Below are 17,253 nucleotides of genomic sequence, written 5' to 3' on the forward strand. Positions count from 1 at the left end.
GGGGTGCAAGAAGGGAAGAGAAGGGAAGGTCGGGTGCCGGCCGCGGGGAAGCGGGAAGTGAAGCGGGAGGTGAGGCAGGAGCTGCCCCCCAGGCGATTCCCGCCCAAGCGGCGACGGCGGCGGCAACGACGGCAAAAACGACGGCGGCGGCAGTGGCGGCTCCTCCCCCCCCACCCCTTTCCACCCCCGCCTCGCGCGCGCGCCGGGGAAAACGTTGCGCAGGTTCTAAAGCGGGGGGGGGGGGGGGTGGGAGGGGGGAAAGGGAGGTGGCGCGGCCGCGCGCGAGGGGGCGTGTGAGGCGGCGGCGGTTGGGGGGGTGTAACGGCCGCCAGCGGGTAACAGCCGCTGCCAACCGCCGGGCCAGGCTCGTCCGTCACCGCCGGAGGCACCCTCCGCCTTGCGACAAACCAGCTCCCCCCGTGGAGGGGCCGCCGCTGTCCCGGCCGCTGCATGGAGCTGTCGGCCATCGGGGAGCAGGTGTTCGCGGTGGAGAGCATCCGCAAGAAGCGTGTGCGGAAGGTGGGCTGCGGAGGGGCGGGGCGGGCCGGGCCTCAGCCGGGCGGTGAGGGGGGTGGGTGGGTGCACCGGGACATCCCCCCCCTCCCCAACACACACACACACACACACACAACTCCCCCAACCTCCTCCCTCGCACAAGCTCTTGGGTGCCCTGTCTTCTTGGGTGCCCTGTCTTCTCCCTACCCGCCGCGGAGTAACGGGCACCTGTCTGAGGCCTGCGGGAGAGGGACGTACCTGGGGGGAGCTGCTGGTGAGGTGGGGTGGGTGTTCCCGAGGGTGGTGTTGAGAGAGGGAGGGAGGGGATGCTTTTTCTGGGGGGGTTCAGTTTCTGCAAACTCGGTGCCGCTGATAACCAGATAACTCAAATCCAGAGAGAGATTTTGGAAGGGTTTGGTAGCCAGATTCATGACTCAGTTTCCCCAGCTTTGAAAGCACTCTCTATCCCCCCAGGGTGTTAGAAGGCTTAACCTGTAAGCAGGCAGTGTGTAGAGATCCTCCGGTGGGAAAGTTCCTTATAGGGCAGTGTTGTCAAGCATTGGGAAGCTAATGGGGAGCCCCCATAAGGAAAACAAAAACGAGCTTCTGGCTCAAGTACCTGAATGCTTTGCTTGCTTGCTGTTCTGTCTTGTTAAATATTGGCACTTTGAGAGGTGGTCAGCCTGCACCCACGAAGGCCACTGCCATGTTTTGGGAGATGCTTAACCAGCCCCTTCAGTATAGGGGTAAAGATTAAATAAAGATTTTAATAGTTGTGCACATTCCTCAGGAGCCCCTGAACATGTTTTCCAATCACTGCACTTTTTTTTTTTTTTTTCTTTTTAAATGTTTTACTTACAGTGAACAAACAAATGCATAACTCTGAACTTCAACTGTGAGCTGCTGTTTGCTTGGGCTGAAAGGTTGAGTGACTGTGATGGATGGAACAATGTTTGAGCAAAGCGTGGAGCAACTGGAAGGGAACATGCCAAAGAGATGCTTCATAGGTTCTGAAATATTGTATTTCCTCTTTCTGCTTAAAAAAAAAAATTCCTCTGACACTTGCTCCTGGCATACATCTCCCTCTTGTGTTTAAGCATGCTGACTTTTTGTAGGGTTGCTTATAAATGCAGGAGAGTTTGTAGTCTCTTGCTCTCTCGTTGGCTTTTGGGGTTCTGCCTGATAGGCTTCTGCAAAGGTATAATCCCAAGCTGATGGTAGTTCAGGCACACTTAAATATCCCTGCATGCCCATTTTCTGGAGAAAAATTAATAGCAGGTGTAGTTGAATGAGGAAATAGCTTAATTTAGAAAGTAAAGTGATGGAATCGGTGTTTCTGTTTAGTTCTGTCAATTGGTTGCATCTCTTACTTTACCCCTTATGTGGCTGCAGAGTTCACCTGTTCTTGTCTTCCTTTTTCTGCCCTTAGGGTAAAGTAGAATACCTGGTGAAATGGAAAGGATGGCCCCCAAAGTAAGTTGTGTTTTACTTTTTTCTTTACTATTCAGTCATAGCTTACTCTGTTTCTCTCCAAATGAGCATCTCATTCTTAATGAGTAACCTTTAGTGCCTTGTTCCAACAATGGTAAACAAAACCAAAGAACCACAAACCAAAACCAAATCCATTTCCTGGACTGTCAGCTGAGGGATACCCATGTGCTAATCTATTCTGACTGGTTTTTGCCACCACTGAAGTATTCCATTGAGATACTTTCTAGATACATTTTTAAATTCATTATGAGTTCATCAGAGAACCCTGATTCTTCTGAACTTGGTGCCTGCTTTTCTGAGTCAGCACCAAGAGGACGTTGCTTTATTTTGGGGGCTATACAAAATCTTCCAAAGGAAAAAAGATGATGGTCCTGTTTTGCTGTCCTACTGCTTCCCCTTAGCAATTCACAAACAGAAAGAGGTGTTTCAGATTTATTGATTGTAGTCAAATGCAGGTGATCTTTGCCCCCTGACAATTACTTGCATGCCTGTTTCCTTGTCTGAAACCTTCTGTTATTTTGTCTTTTCTGCTTTTCCTTTGGTTGCTATGTTAAAAAAAAAAAAAAAAAAAAAAAAAAAAAAAAGGCAAAAGCATACTACTTCTATTAAAAGGCAGCTGTTTCTGGATAATGATTGCTCTGTGCCTAAACAGTCTGTAAAATGATTTCTGATTAAATGTATTAAGTAACTGGAGCCTATTACTATGTTAGATAGCAGACTATCTTGCTGGCCAGCCCATATGGGGACCTGTCTTTGCTTTTCTGTTTGTAACTGTGTGTGTACATAACACAATGTGTGTGGGTACAACTACATCACATGTGCTGCAGCACTGCAAGTTGCCAAGCAAAGGGGGCTGAGGGCACTGAGGGCGCTGGGGTTGTTTAGCCTGGAAGAAAGGGAGGCTGAGGGGAGACATTATCATTCTCCACAACTACCTGACAGGACGTTTAAGGGAGGTGGGGGCCCATCTCTTCTCCCTGGTAACAAGCGATAGGGCAAGAGAAAACGGGCTCAAGTTGTGCAAGGGGAGATTTAGGTTGGATATTAGGAACAATATCTTTACTGAAAGGGTGGTCAGGCACTGGAACAGGCTGCCCAGGAGAAGTGGTGGAATCACCATCACTGGAGGTATTTGAAAGACATGTAGATATGGTGCTTAAAGACATGGTTTACTGGTGGACTTAGTAGTGTTAGGTTTATGGTTGAAATTGATTATCTTAAATGTCTTTTCCAATCAAAACAATTCTATGATTCTATCCTTGCAGTTGGAAAACAGGCCCCCCTGCGATGGTCCTGACAGATTGAACCTGATGTCCAAGAAGTTGAAATGTGTTCTTGTGTGCCTAACCCTTGTGCCCAATCCTCTAGCTTATAGGTTGTGGGTAAATATAAGCAGTTTCCCCTCTCTAATAGCGGTGGGAGAGGGTGAATTTGTTCTTGACTATAAGTCCTGCTGTCAAAATGTCAACTTGTGTACTTGTTGAACACCAGTTGCCATTCAGTGTGGGTCAGTTCTTGGACCACTTCAGTGTCCTAAGTAGCCAAGCCTAATTTAGTCATTGGCAGAGGTTAGGAAATATATCTGTAGTCTATGAAGCTCAGTCTCTCTTTGGCCAGAATACTGATGTTTATCCCATTCTTCTTTTAACAAATGCAGAGGCCCTTCTCTTGTAAAGTCACTGGCTAAGAAGGTGGGCTAGGGTATGGTGTAATGTTTCCTTGGACAGAGCAGCCCTTATTCTTACTGCTGCTTTTCCTTGTCCCATGCCTTGGGACTCTTCGGGAGCCAGAAACACTCTTCTGAGAAGTAAAAGCAGAAGCTTCAGCCCACAGAGAAAAGGGATATCAGGGTTCCCTTATTTTGATCCTGTGACATGTCCAAATACCTTCCCTCTCCTCACAAACTCCAAATCTGAAGAACCCTGATTTTTTTTCTCTCTTTTTTTGTTTTGTTTTTGTTTGGGTTTTTTTTGGTTGGTTGGTTTGGTTTGGTTTTTTTTACCTCTTCTTTATTAACTGTTTGTTCAGTGATTTGTGCATCCTTAAAACCAGGATGCTTTGAGCATTGAAGTCACATTCATCCTGCTAGCAGTCTCTGTTCCTTGTTTTTAAACATACACATACCAGTGATGACGTGCAGCACCACCATCTGTTTGCTTCCAATGTATTCTGTTTCCACATCCAGCACTGTGTTTCTCTTCATTCTTCTCCCCAGCCTTGTTGCATTGCTATCTGTATCTCTGTACTGGTTATGCCATCATTCCTATTAGAGGCTTCATGGAAGGCAATAAGGATAGGTCAGAAGTTTGCTCATTTCCCATGTAATTGATATTTCACTTTGTTTTTTTTCTTTTTAATAAAAAATTCTTGTCAATGCCTTACACCTCAGATTTCTGGATTGTCCTGCTGGAGTCAGGGAATGGAAGAGTTAAAATCTGATTCTAGCTACAAGCTTGTTTACAACTTGTGTTGGAGTTAAGATGGGAGGGAGAAGAGGAGGAGTAGAAGGAGGGGGAAGGAAGATCATATGATCTATGTTTTCCAGAGTGCCTGCTCTCTGCAGTTCTGCTGCAGCCTGGGGTGTGTGTGCCCGTATGTATAGCACTGTGTGTGTGTGTGCGTACGCGTGCGTGTGGCAAACTGAGCCATGTTTTTTTTATAGGCAGTGTTTTGCCACTGCAGCGAAGCCAGAAGGTGGGCTGCAGAGAAAAAGGCAACACCCACCAGTTGTTTTTTTTTAAAGCAAATCCCCTCTCTTCTGCCCATGAAAAACAATCTCATGTCTTTTCCCCCCTTGTGTTATTGTTTTTCTTAAATCTGCAAAATGAGTGCCAGAATCCCTGCAGGTGAAAGGAAACCTTCCTCTTTTCAAACAGCATCCTGGCTTTGACAGCTCAGTCTGGTTGCTGCAGGAGGTTTGAGCAAAGGAGGGAGGGATCAGCTGATTATGAAGATATGTCTGTTCTTAACTCTCTGATGCACGATGCACCTTGAGATATCTGGATTTCTTTTTTTTTTTTCCTCTCTTCCATACAAGAATTTTACTTTCATTTCCAGAACTGTCCTCCAAGAATGCTCCTATAATTCTTCTATCTGATGGAAAAAATGAAAAGGAAAAACATTCCCAAACCATCTCCCCTGTGTACATATATGCACGCATCACATGCCCTCAATGTGCAGTCTGTGTTTTATCCAGAGATGTAAATATCCTAAAATGCTTTCCTCGTGTTTAAAGGCACTGAAACAAATGCACCCTTAGCAACCTGCAGGTGGCTTCTCTCTGACCCTCTTCCCCAGGGGCTGGGAGAGGCTCTGCCTCCAGGCTCCTGACCTCACATTCCAGGAAAATTTATGTTCTCAGTCATTTAGAGCTTCAGACTTGCTTTCTTGCCTTTGAGTTTTTATGGAAAAGATATGATACTCAACTCTTCTAGGCAAACACGACCCCTTAGAACCTTGTGGTACTTTCACTTTCCTCAATGAGGGGTTTTGGCTACGTGTCCCCAAACGTAGTGCAGCTGCGCCCCTTGGGAGCCAGTTTTGGCATTGCTTGCAGGTTGGATTCAGTCCTTTCCTGAGCATTTGAATCCTGTCACAGCTGTCTGGCAATCGAGGAGGGAGATAGGGGCAGTGAGTGACACTATCCACAGGCTACTCTCAGGGCATCAAGCTTATTTTGAGTAGCTTTGGTAGCCCTGACCACAATGCAGGTTTGTTTCTCTTGCACTAGTACAGAAATACTGATGACCTCTGCCAGACAGAAATAACCTGCAGGGGGAGTTGAGCAAAAGGAGGAGTAGTTGGAAAGTCGCCATCAACTTGCCTCAGGGCTCAGGTCGAAACATGTTTAGTCAAATGGCACCAGTGGAGAAAAATTAAACTCTTCTTAAATGAGTTCTTCCAGCTCCAGTGATTAGAGGTAATTAATAACACAGGTGAGAAACTGTACTTACTCTTTGAGCACTCTTAATTTAGAGAGACCTATTTTTTGGAAAGCGGGATCAGACCACATCTCCTTGTTCCATGGGGTTTGTTGGATTTGAGAGAGTGCTGTGGATGAAACCTTTTTAGGCATTGACTTAAAATCAGTTTGCAAGTGCATCTGCATAGGGTTTGCAAACAGCATGGAGGGGGCCCAAAGGAAGAAAGCCTTCCCTGTTCTCTCGCAAAGACCTAATTGATGCTTGGCCCTGTCTGTTTTGGGAAGGGGAGGTGATGTTTTTAGGAAGTTTGGGAGGGAATGGCTTGGATTCCTCAGAGCTCTCGCAATGTTGTGGCAGGCCCCACTGACCCTTGTGAAGACAGTATCCAGGGCTGCAGCACAGTGGTTGCAAGCCCGCAGAGAGAATGTTTCGTTAAAGTATTGTTTACTTTATATTCCCTATGTTTTTCTTCAGATACAGCACATGGGAGCCAGAGGATCATATCTTGGACCCTCGCCTGGTTGTGGCTTATGAAGAAAAGTAAGGGCGCATGTACTTTCTTTCCTAGGACACAGGAAAAGGAAATAGTGTCTTTATTTTGTAGGGTGCATAAAGTGCCCCTTCAGTTGAAGGTGAGATGCATAACAATGAATCCTGCTTGGTCTCTGTACCCTGGTGTTAGCTGAGGTGCAGAAGACAGGGTTAAAGGAGCTCTGGTTGGCACAGTTCAGGAAATGAGGCCAAGAACAAGCAACATTGAGCCAAAGAGCAATCAGTCTCAGGTTTTAATCAGGTCCAGGGCTGGAGTGGAGTAATGTGAGGCAATAAGTTCCTCTAACCCATCCTTGATCTGCTGAGTCAGAAAAATTCCCGTATTGCAGGGCTTTCACTACTACAAAAAGTAATTCTGGGATGTTTTCCAAGTCCATACTGGTCACTGTTGGGTTTTAATGAAGGAAATGAGGGAGCTGTGCTGTGAAAGGTAGAAGTCCCAATCAGTCTTTGTGCTGTGGTATTTAGTATTTGGTCTGATTTGCATTCCTCTTTCACAGGGAAGAGAGAGACCGTGCATCAGGGTACAGGAAAAGAGGCCCCAAACCAAAGCGCCTCCTACTGCAGGTAGTGTTTTGCTCCTCTGTATATTTCTAACTCTAGCTGCTGTGCTGCTCCTCTGCTCACAGGGAGGTGGAAACTGTCCGTTTGCTGTTGTATGGACAAAATTAGAGGTAACAAGCTAAGACAAGAACATTAAATCAATGGGTAGGCAGACAGCTTTAACCTGTTAGCTGAAGAGCCAGGTAACTCATCTTTAAAAAGGCAAAGCAAACCAGGAAAACCAACCAAACAACAGCTCTTGCTTTCTGAACTAGGATTTTATAAACTTTGGTCTTAGGTTGTTCTGGGTTACCTGTTTTGCATGCTCTTTTAATTTTATGTTGTGCTTGGACTTTCCATCCTATTAACAGTAGCTGATGGTTGGAAGGGGAGTTCCAACAATTCTAGGAAGCGCATATTGTGGAGAGCTTAGGTGGCATCTGAAGCAGTGAGAGAAGCAGTTTTGTAGAAGCAGCACAACTTGTCTTAGGTCATCTACATGTTTAGGGACTGAACAAAGAACAGTCTCCCAGCTCAGGTCAGAACCACAGCTGTATTATCAGATTTCTGCTCTGACCCTCGGTGTGTTGATGCCTTGGCAGAGGCTGTATGGCATGGACTTGAGGAGTGCCCACAAAGGAAAAGAGAAGCTCTGTTTCTCTCTTGCACGGAGGTTTGGAGGAGGAGACAGTAGCCTACCAGCAGCAAAGCCAGGGCAAGCAGAGTTCTCGGAGAAGACTGGGGGAGCAGTCCTGCCATTCTCTCTCCGGAAGCAACGGAAAAACCAGAAGTACCTGCGACTGTCAAGGAAGAAGTTCCCCCGCATGGCAAGCCTGGAGAGCCGAAACTGCAGACATGAGTTCTTCCTGAATGATGCAGTGGGCCTGGAGGCTAGGCAGGGCTCTGAGGACTGGGAGACCATGCAGCACACCAGCAAAGAAGGTAAGGCCAGACACTCCTTGGCTGTGAAGTTCTGGGGCATGCAAAGGATGCTCTGCACGCTGCCTCATTGCTTTCCCCATCCTGAGATTATGGTTTAGGTCAGGTCCTCAGAGCAGCTCATGCTGGCTCATGTTGTGACCCTTTTGTCTGGGCCACAAGTTTCTTTCTTGTTTGGATGAATAGCACATCTTAATCTGCTTTTTTGGCGCTGTTGCCTCTCTGTAGTCTTATGTTAGTGACGCCCCTCACAGTGTTAGAAAACATGGAAGAAGATGCTACAAATTACTCCCCTCTTCTGGTTTCCTCCCAGCAGAGGTGACATGCAGGTGTGACAGTGAACTCTGCCCACATACCCATATGTGTTCAGCCTCCTGCTCTACTAAGAGGAGCTTGGCTGGCCATGGTCAAGTTTGGACATCAGCACTCTTCTCACAGTTCTGCTCTGAGAACCATACAGGAATGCTACTAGGAACCCACAGCCCCGTCCTCTGCCCCTTCCTCCTTTTCCACATGGAGATATGTGAGAGAGGGATGAGAGAGATAAAGTGAGGATGGTAACTCCTGTCTGATCCCACTGAGTTCCCAGAGTGAGTGCAGGCAAGGGAGATTTCCAAGCACATTTGGCATTTTGAGAAGGAATACCAGCACCTTGTGCAGGAGGGCTGTGGGATGTGCATGTTGCTCTGAGTTACCAGGGAAACTCTATCCCTGCATTATTAGAGCTTCTGATGGCATAGCTTTCCTGAGAACTGGAAAACCCAGGTTTGTGCTGCTTGTAGTAGCTAAGGGAATCCTGTTACTCTTTGCTTGAAGTATCGGTCAGCCAGGCTGGATAAGACGGATTTATGGAGAGGGCTGTGTCCTGTGAATCAATGCTGTCCCCTCATTTCTGAGAGGGACTTAAATAGTGCTCAGAATCCAGGGTGACAGCAGTTGGGGGTAGCACAGAAAAAAGCAGTGTTGCATCCTGGTAATGGGCAACTGTGTGGGGTTATTCCTCCCAAGAAGCACTGGGCTCTAAAGCACTTGGTGATCTGAAGGGTGAACGGCAACACAGAAGTGTGAGAGGTTTTGTTTTGTGTTTTATTTTCTCCCCTTGATACACAGCCTGTATGGAATTTCAGTTAATGTTAGAGGGGACTGGGCTCTTTCTGAGGTGAAAGTAGACACCCCAGGTATTTGATTCAGAAGCTAGGAAATACACTGTTCGGGTTGCCTTGTTCTTTGTCAAGGCTGGGACCACAAAGTTTATAGAACAGGTATAGGGAGAGGTGGTTTGCCTTCTCTCTGTGTATTTTTTGTGGCTGCCTTTAGGGGCTGAAAGGATATGAGGCTTTGGGTGGCAGAGGGGCTGATAATTATTCGCATAGTGAGAAAGTGCAGGGGTGCTTGGGCTTCCTATGCAGAGCATAAGGGAGCAAGGGAAGGAAATGAGAAAGAGAGAACAGCCTCTCCTTGAAGTAGTATTAATGGAATTTTGAGAGAATCTCACCCAAACTCCATTGCAGGTGCAGTACAAGGAAGACCCTCCATTTTAGATCCCTCTGAAGCCTGTGTGTAAGAGGTGATTTCTGACTTTTCATCAGATAGGCCATTGAGAAGCAGGTGAGCTCACATCTGAGTGAGTGCACTTTGCTGACAGAGACAAATTTGGGGCTGAAATGGGGCAAGAGGGATCAAGGAACTGTGGGTGGCTAGATGAGCTAGGTGGTGTTATGGGATCTTTTGACCTCTGTGTAGGCTGCTTCAATGCTGGTGTGTCTGGTCAGCTTTGTAAGTCTTTCCTTTTCCCGTTATATTCTGCAGTGATCCTCCATTTTCCCTGAGCCTCTGAGGGGAAGGCTTGTCTGTGCTCTCTCCTGTCTTGTACGTGCAAACTCAGTACAGGCTGATTTCACCCACTGTTTGAAAGGAGACCCCTTTCTCATCCTTCCTTTCCCCCTCTTCTTTCTCCTTCATTCTCTCACCCCCTTCCCTCTCTCGCTAACATGTTCTTATCTTGCCTTTCCTTCTGCAGCAGACGTGGATGGCAGTCTCCCTTGGATTCCCACTGTGCCCCCCAGCGAGGTGACAGTGACGGACATCACAGCAAACTCCATTACCGTCACTTTCAGAGAAGCACAAGTGGCTGAGGGCTTCTTCCGAGACCGGAGTGCTCAGTTCTGAACCTCCATTTTCAGTGCTCCGCAATACGAGTGCTTTTCGGGTGGGGCTAGGGAAGGGTTATTTTATCCCTTAAGAAAAAAAATAATCCAAACTGTCTCCTCTTAAAATGTTTACAGAGACCTTTTTTTTTTTTTTTTTTCTTTTTTACCCCTTTCAGATAGGCAAAAAAGGGCAGCACAGGGGGGGTGTGTTTGTCATTGCTTTGTCCATCTGAGAAACTGACAGCCCTGTCCCTGGCAAAGATGCCCCTCCTAGATGTGAAAGCAGCAAGCTGAACAATTCTCCTTTTATCCTGTTAAGTGGCAGCAGCTGCATTTGTGAGGAGAGGGCATGTGGAGGTGGAAAGAGAGCTGGTTCTCTAGCCTGCTGCCTTGTTCTGCAATTGATATCCCTTAGATAAAGATATTTCTCTGTTCATTACTCTTCCCACCTTCCTCCTCCCTCTCTTCCTGCAGCAGTGAGAGGCGATGAATCCTACCTGTGTAGATAACTCCAGCCTGTTAAGACTTTCTCTCCAGCGCTGTTTTCCCTGCGGCCTGCTGTCAGGACATCAGATCCATGTTTGCCTGTCTGTGGTAAGTCAGTCTTTGCAGCATGGGTCCCTATAGACAGCAGAAGTTTCTCCCTTTGATTGTTGATCATGCAGAAAGACCTAAATGCATCTCTGAAATCTAGACTGGCAATGTAAATTCAATTTGTCCTCATTAAAAGCTCAGAAACACAGCACAGTCAGAAATACTGTTCTGTATATGCTAAACAAGATTTCCAGGCTCATCTCTGCAGTGTGAGGAATGCATTGAAAGTGGAGTGTTCTTACACTTTGCCAAATTCAGTATTAATAACAAATGCTGTCCTGCATCTGTGGTAGTAAGCTGGTTGAAAACTGACTTCTCTCCCCTGGGAAGAGGCACTAATAGGACAACCGAAGCACTGCCAGGCACTGCAAAGATATCCAAGATACTAGCACAGGCCCAGGACACAGGAATTGGACAGAACTGAGCTACAAATTGACCCTGATTAGCAATAAATTCAGTTCTTGGATCCCATTGAAAGATCCAAGGTAAACAAGATGTGGTGAAGGCATATATTAGACTTGAGGACAGGGAAACAAATCTTAATTCTTAGCAATGAGGATTCTTGGATTGTACTGCCTGATTAATATTCTCCCTTGACTCCAGTTTCCTCAAAGTAACTGTGATTCTGTGCTATTTTACTGACGTAAACTTCCTCTTGGAAAGCTTAAAAATCTTTGCCAAGGAAAGTGGTCTTCATTTCAATAGACCCTGCCTGTACTTGCACTTAAAAATGCCTTGCAATGGACACTTTGAGGTTTTTGAAGAATTGATGTATTTTGAGTTGGTAGTTTAGCATAGCATCTGTTCTTGCACATGCACATTCTCTTCCATTTTTTAAAGCAAATTTCATTTAAGTAACTTAAAAATTTAAATATAGAACTTTTCCTATGGAAAGTAAAAAAAAATAAACTAGAGTCTAAGGTTGAAACAGCAGGACAGAGTGCTGCAGGGTAAAATTGGTTACTGTCATGGTTACCTTGAATCCTTTGTTTCCTTTCCCCACACCATCTAAAGCATCTCTTCCCTGCTGTGTTTATTTTCAATGAAGCTACCAGCCTTCTGTGCTCTAAGATAAAGACACTTGTGGAAATCCTCAGTATGTTACCTTGAAGGGCTTGGTTGATGGCCTGCAGAATTTAGGAGCTCTGGGTCTTTTGGTCCTCCAGACATCATCTTTTTGCAAAGTGCTTGGACTGCCCCTTGCTTGTTTTGTTTTGCTCTTTTTAAAGCAGGTTTTATCTCAGATGGGATATGGCAGCTCAGTGCAGAGTTAGGATTTCCCCATCCATCTCAGTGCTGTTTGAGCAGGCTTGTCTTCCACTGTGTCAGTACAGTTTCAGTACTACTGAGGAGATCTTGAATATCTGGATTAACCTTTTGTCTCTTAAATGAAAGTGACATGGGAGTTTTATTATGGAGAAATCAGAGCAAGAAGTGGAAGCTGGGGGGGATGGCAGCAGGGGGGTGTTATATGATGGTGAGAGGAAGAGTGAGTTGGAAAGCAGCATGCAATAACTACCAAGGCCAAATTGATGAGGTGAGCACTGAGGCTCAGAGTGTTTGAGTGTAGGTGTCCAGAGCGAAGCTTCTGAATCTGGAGTTGCACTACATTAACAGGATCACTCTCTTTTGCAGGATGTGGGGTCAGACTGTGGTCATTGTCACCCACACACACATCCCCACACACCCTCTTTCCAACACCTGCCAAATGTACCGAATCCCTGCATCTCTCTGTTGCCATCAGTGGACACACCATGTGGCCGAGTCCATTCTTGAGGGTTGTAGCAGGTCAGGTAGTTATGAATGCAGAAGCATAATATTTTAAAATGCTTATTTTAAAAAAAAATCTTGAACTCCAGCTAATCCTGCTAAATCTTCGTGGCATTTATAGGACCTGACTTCTTTATTGCAATGCAGCTGCTGCTGCTGCTTTTGTCCTGTCTTCATCTCGGTGTACAAACACACCAAAAAGCTTCCTATTTAGTAAGGTTCCTGGATTTGGCTGATATTGGAAGCAATATCGATCCTACAGCAGGAAAGAGCTTTTCCTAATAAACTGGTTTTCCATCCTCTGCTTTTCTGTTCACTCACCAGCTGGGACTTCTCAATGTTTTGTTTTGGCATTTCTCTTTAAACATCTTTTCTTCCTTATGCAGTAGAGTTTGCAAAGACCTGTGCTGGTCTTTCAGAGAGCATCCACCCCCACAGACGTGTATCTTAATCATTTTTTGGATCAGGATAGCTTGTGTTCTGCTGGTGACTAATCATCTTGCTACACAAAGTATTGAAGAGAGTACCTGGCTACTGTGCTGCTTTATGTACAAGTCAATGATGAGTTAACCCTTCCCAAGTTAAGAAGTCACAGGTTGCATCTGTGTGGGTTTGGTTTGTGTGTGAGGAGGAGTTTATGGTAGGAAACTAAGCAGTTACTGTATTGGGGTGGACTGTTTATTTGGCATTCATGAATTCCTGCTTGACTTAAAGATAGTTTTGAGAAGATTTCTCTCTTGGTTTTTTTGTTTTTTTTTTTAACTGTGGCTATGTTCCATATTGTCTGATGACACTATTGTAAACTTCCTTGGTAGAGCTGGTCTTCAGGATCTGTAAAATTAGCTTTATTCCACTTCTGCAGGTGTAAACCTTGTAAAACAAGGTTTACTTGTGACCAGAAGAGAGTCTGTCTGGGTTTACTTGTTTCTTCTTCCTAGTACTGTCCATCTGCCAGTTTGACCCAAAATCTAACAGTTTAAATGGGACCTCTTGGGCTAAAATATCATGAAAATCAGATGCTGCACTTGGAGCTTTGTTAAGCATTCCATTTGATTCGAAGAGCCAGAATAGCATCCAGCTGAAGCTGAGTTTAATAATTCTATTTGAAGCACAAGCTGAGAATAGAAATGGGCTAACTCTCCCCTACCTCGTTTGGCTCCATGGCTGTAAACAAGAAAAGCAGGCTTCAGCCAGCGGAAATTACTGAATGGTACACAAAAAAACCCCAAAAAACCCAAACAAACTTCTTGAAGAAGCACTGTTCTAATAGTTATTCATAGAACTGTTTCCATGTGAGAATTTATCAGCCACATTTGGGCGACAGAAGTTTTTGTTTCCTAAATCTTGTCACAGTGAACGCACTGTATATATGACAGAACTAAGGGGCTTCATGAGATTGGAAAGCCTTTATTGTTAACACTGTGTTTAAAAAAAAATACAAAGGAAAGGACTGCCTCTGTTCCTGGATCATTATAAACTAGATGTTATTGCTCTGATATGTAAGTGATGCCTTGGAACAGCAAGTTTTAGCACATAAATAGTGGCTTTTAGTAGCCTCGTAGCTCCTGCATGTTCTTTATTGTCTTGCATTTGCTTGGGGGCCCTTCTGCTTGTGAAGTCAGACCAAAGTGGGTTTTTTTTACTTTTTCAAGCAAAGCCAGGATATTTTTGTGAGAACACCCAAAAGCAGTTCCATTTGCCAAAATTAGCCTAAATTTGTTAGTGAATTGACCCTTGCTTACATTGGAGCCTCAGACAGAAAGAGGCTTACTAGGAAGTGAATGTTTTTTTTGTTGTTAGTGTTGTGAAACTGTCCAGAATTTTTCTTCTGGTGTATTGTGACTGAATGTATAAAATTGTTTGTTCACCTCACAGGGTGCCCTTGGCTGCAGTACTGTTTCCTGCTGTATGGCAGCTAGTGCTGTTTGATGGTTTCACTGAAATAGAGACATGAGGCCTTGCACAGGTCAAAAAATGGGCAGGTTAGCTCAAGCAAGACTCTTGGTGTTAGCCACAACAGAGGCTGGGGTGCAGCCGCATCTATGTATTTGAGAGAAGCTGAATCTACCACTGCCTCTACACCCCTTCCTCTCGAGCTTTAAGTTTGTGCTTTCTGAAGCAAGGAAAGTGTAAAAACTTCTTTTTCTAAAGCTAAGCTGGTATCTACCCATCATCTGTTCCTCCCTTGCTTACCTGCAGCATAGGATGATGGCAGTGGGCCCTTGTATGAAAACAGTAGGGCAGCTGCTTGCCAGGGAAGGGAGGGAAGGAGTTGCCTCAGAATTATTTTTGCTTGATGCTTGTGGACAGAACTTTGGGTGAGCTGGTAGTTGTGAGACAAGGCATGTTAAAAGTGCAAATAGCTTGAAGTGAAACAGATCCCTTGCATCAGTGATTGGATGCCCCTCAAATATTGAGTGGGCTCTATGGAGAGAGAGGTGATCAGGGCTGCATTTATGTGTGTCTTTTACCACATGGAAAAGCAGGAGAGATGTATCCATTAACAGCTTGTACAGGACAACTTCTACATGGGTATGTATAGCATTGGCAGGCATAGGTAAAAGGAACTTTTGTCTTCTGCTGTGCTTATCTTCAAAACAGGTTGATCCCATGGTAAATTTTTATCGACACAATAGCTTATGATCAAGAGACCAGGTTGTCCTCTGCCTGCTTGAACCTACTGTCCTTGTAGAGAAAGTGTGAGCCTTCTGGGTGTTGAACTACTTGGATTGCACTCAAGCAGCTGGTTAAGATGGGAAGGCCTTACAAAACAGCCCCAGCACAGCTGGAAGGAGAGGGAAGCAATCACTTAAAATTTAATTCAGACCCTTCAAATCCTTTCCTGTAACAAGCACTTCCTGGAGCAATGTGCCCTTTTTTTTTCTTTCAGCTCTCTTTTCCTTGCACCCTTAATTTCTTAAAGTATAATGGCTTAGCAGGGAGCAGGTGGGAGATGGTCCGTAGTTAACTGGGAGTTGTAGAGAGGATCAGAGCTCAGTGGGAGCACATAATGGCTGATAGGGGAGGATGAATTGCTACCAAGTTGGGATGGGGTAGAAATTTTGCTGCTGAGGTTGTTCTCACGTGCTGTGGGCTGCTCTGCAAAAGTGCTGGGGGTTCCAGTCTGAAATTGTGTGGATGACATCCAAAAGGGCTGATTGGATGTGGAAAGGGAAAGCTCATAAGACTGTTCAGAACCTCTGTCACAGCTTATCTCTTTACTGGGGTAGCAGGGTTTTGACTCAGAAGGGGATTTTGGAGGAAGAGGAAGTGGAAAGCCTTTTCTGTTTTGTTTTTTTTTTTTAAACCAGAAAAATGTGGTGTCAGCACAAAGCAGCTTTTTGCAAATCTGTCAAAATGTTAAGTAGCTTTTTTTTTTCTTTTAAATCTGGAGTATTTTTGAAGCACTTTGGAAATGCAAAGCACTCGGAGTGCTAAGCACTCCTTACCGTCTGTCTAGAAGTGGCATTTGAAAAGCAAAAGATGTATCTGTTTTAGGCTGCTGGCTGCTCCTTATCGCTTTTCCAGAGCTGCCACCCAGCCCTTTGCCTCCCTCCCATGGCTGCAGGGAGAGTGTGCTCCACCGTGCCAAGTAAAGGAGAGCTCCCTAAGTGAGGAGAAGAGACTTGCAGGGTCCCTGGCTCACCTTCAGGCTGCAGGTTGTCTTCCTCCTCCCCCCCTTTTTTTTTTTTTTTTCGAGAAAAGGGAAAAATGAAGTTGTCTCAGCTTGAGTGGTCCTAGTCTGGAACTACGACCACTTATTCCAGCCCTTGAGACATCTTCATAGAGTTTCTGTCTGACAAACTGCACCTTATTAGCTTAGTTGTGTAACAGGGAGATATCTGTCCTCTTTCAGGGAGTGAGAGAGGAAGGGAGGGTGAACCAGGGGCTGTCTTCAGGAGCTGCTGGATTTTTCCAGAGGCCAGTTCCTCACCTCATCTCTAGCAGAACAGCAACAAAAGAGCTAAAATAATTTAGATGAAACCTTTGTCCTGTGTATCTCAAGAATGTTTTGAGCAGGCTAAGATGAGAATCTTTTTTTCCTCACCTAGCAAGCTCCAGAGCTGGGGGAACCCCAATTTTCTCCCTGGGTTTTCAGCACCAACCTTTACCCTCAGCATACACACATCATTTTCCCTCTTGCACAGTGACTCATCTGATTTGTTATGCTTCCTTTCTGCTGGGGGATGGGGTAAGTTAGAGGGGAGGGTCCCCAATTATTTTTGTTCTTGCCTCTTCAATTGTTGCTGTTGTTCCTGTCAGCACGCTAGAGTATCCTAGTCTTTGCACACAGAAAGCTTCCCTTTGCACAGAATGAGCTTCTAGCTTTTGTACAGACTAACTGAATGTATTGGGGGGGAGGGGGGTGGAATACGGAGTAAACCAATTCCAAACAAACCAAATCGGAGTATAATGCCTTTTCTGAGTGAGTATGTGCTTGCAAAAGGAGATTGTAATAGCAAAGGGAGGGCTGGCTCAAGGATAATTTGACACAAAGTGTGGTTTTATTTTTGTACTGATATGGATAAGAGACTGTACAGCATCTATTTATTTAGATGATTTATGTGGTAAATGTTGCAAACAATATTATTAAAATATTAAATATGATAACTGACATTTACCTAATGGTCTGCTTGTGTGGTTATTTACCTCCCTTTGCTTTAATTCTACAACTGAATTACTTTCTGTCAGTCACTTCTGTTGGTATAAACATGCAGTATGGCTGGGAAAAGAGTGGAAATGTGTGTGTGTGCATGCATGAGAAAGATCAGTAAAGAAGGATCAATGAAGAATGG

General features: G+C 45.1%; 1 protein-coding gene across 2 annotated transcripts; it reads left to right on the plus strand.

Moving 5' to 3' along the window:
- Positions 1-273: 273 nt before the first annotated feature.
- CBX7 (chromobox 7) lies at positions 274-17,081 on the plus strand. 2 transcript variants are annotated; one of them, XM_030463964.1, is made up of 6 exons: positions 274-519; positions 1,925-1,968; positions 6,384-6,449; positions 6,962-7,028; positions 7,607-7,946; positions 9,964-17,081. In XM_030463964.1, exons 1-6 carry the CDS (start codon positions 451-453, stop codon positions 10,110-10,112), a joined length of 735 nt encoding a protein of 244 aa, XP_030319824.1. In that variant the 5' UTR covers positions 274-450; the 3' UTR covers positions 10,113-17,081. The 2 variants fall into 2 exon arrangements, with proteins under 2 accessions (XP_030319824.1, XP_030319906.1); XM_030464046.1 differs by having other exon boundaries at positions 309-519; positions 9,967-17,081.
- The last annotated feature ends 172 nt before the right edge of the window (positions 17,082-17,253 follow it).

The sequence above is a fragment of the Calypte anna genome, chromosome 1 (genome assembly GCF_003957555.1).
Source record: "Calypte anna isolate BGI_N300 chromosome 1, bCalAnn1_v1.p, whole genome shotgun sequence".
NCBI classification, from domain to species: Eukaryota; Metazoa; Chordata; class Aves; order Apodiformes; family Trochilidae; genus Calypte; species Calypte anna.

Bases quoted from the DNA above. Each gene is read 5' to 3' on its own strand.
- CBX7 (XM_030463964.1), top strand. From the start codon at position 451: ATGGAGCTGTCGGCCATCGGGGAGCAGGTGTTCGCGGTGGAGAGCATC. The intron at 520-1,924 runs GTGGGCTGCGGA...TTCTGCCCTTAG, and splicing joins GCAAGAAGCGTGTGCGGAAG to GGTAAAGTAGAATACCTGGT. The intron at 7,029-7,606 runs GTAGTGTTTTGC...ATGCCTTGGCAG, and splicing joins CAAAGCGCCTCCTACTGCAG to AGGCTGTATGGCATGGACTT.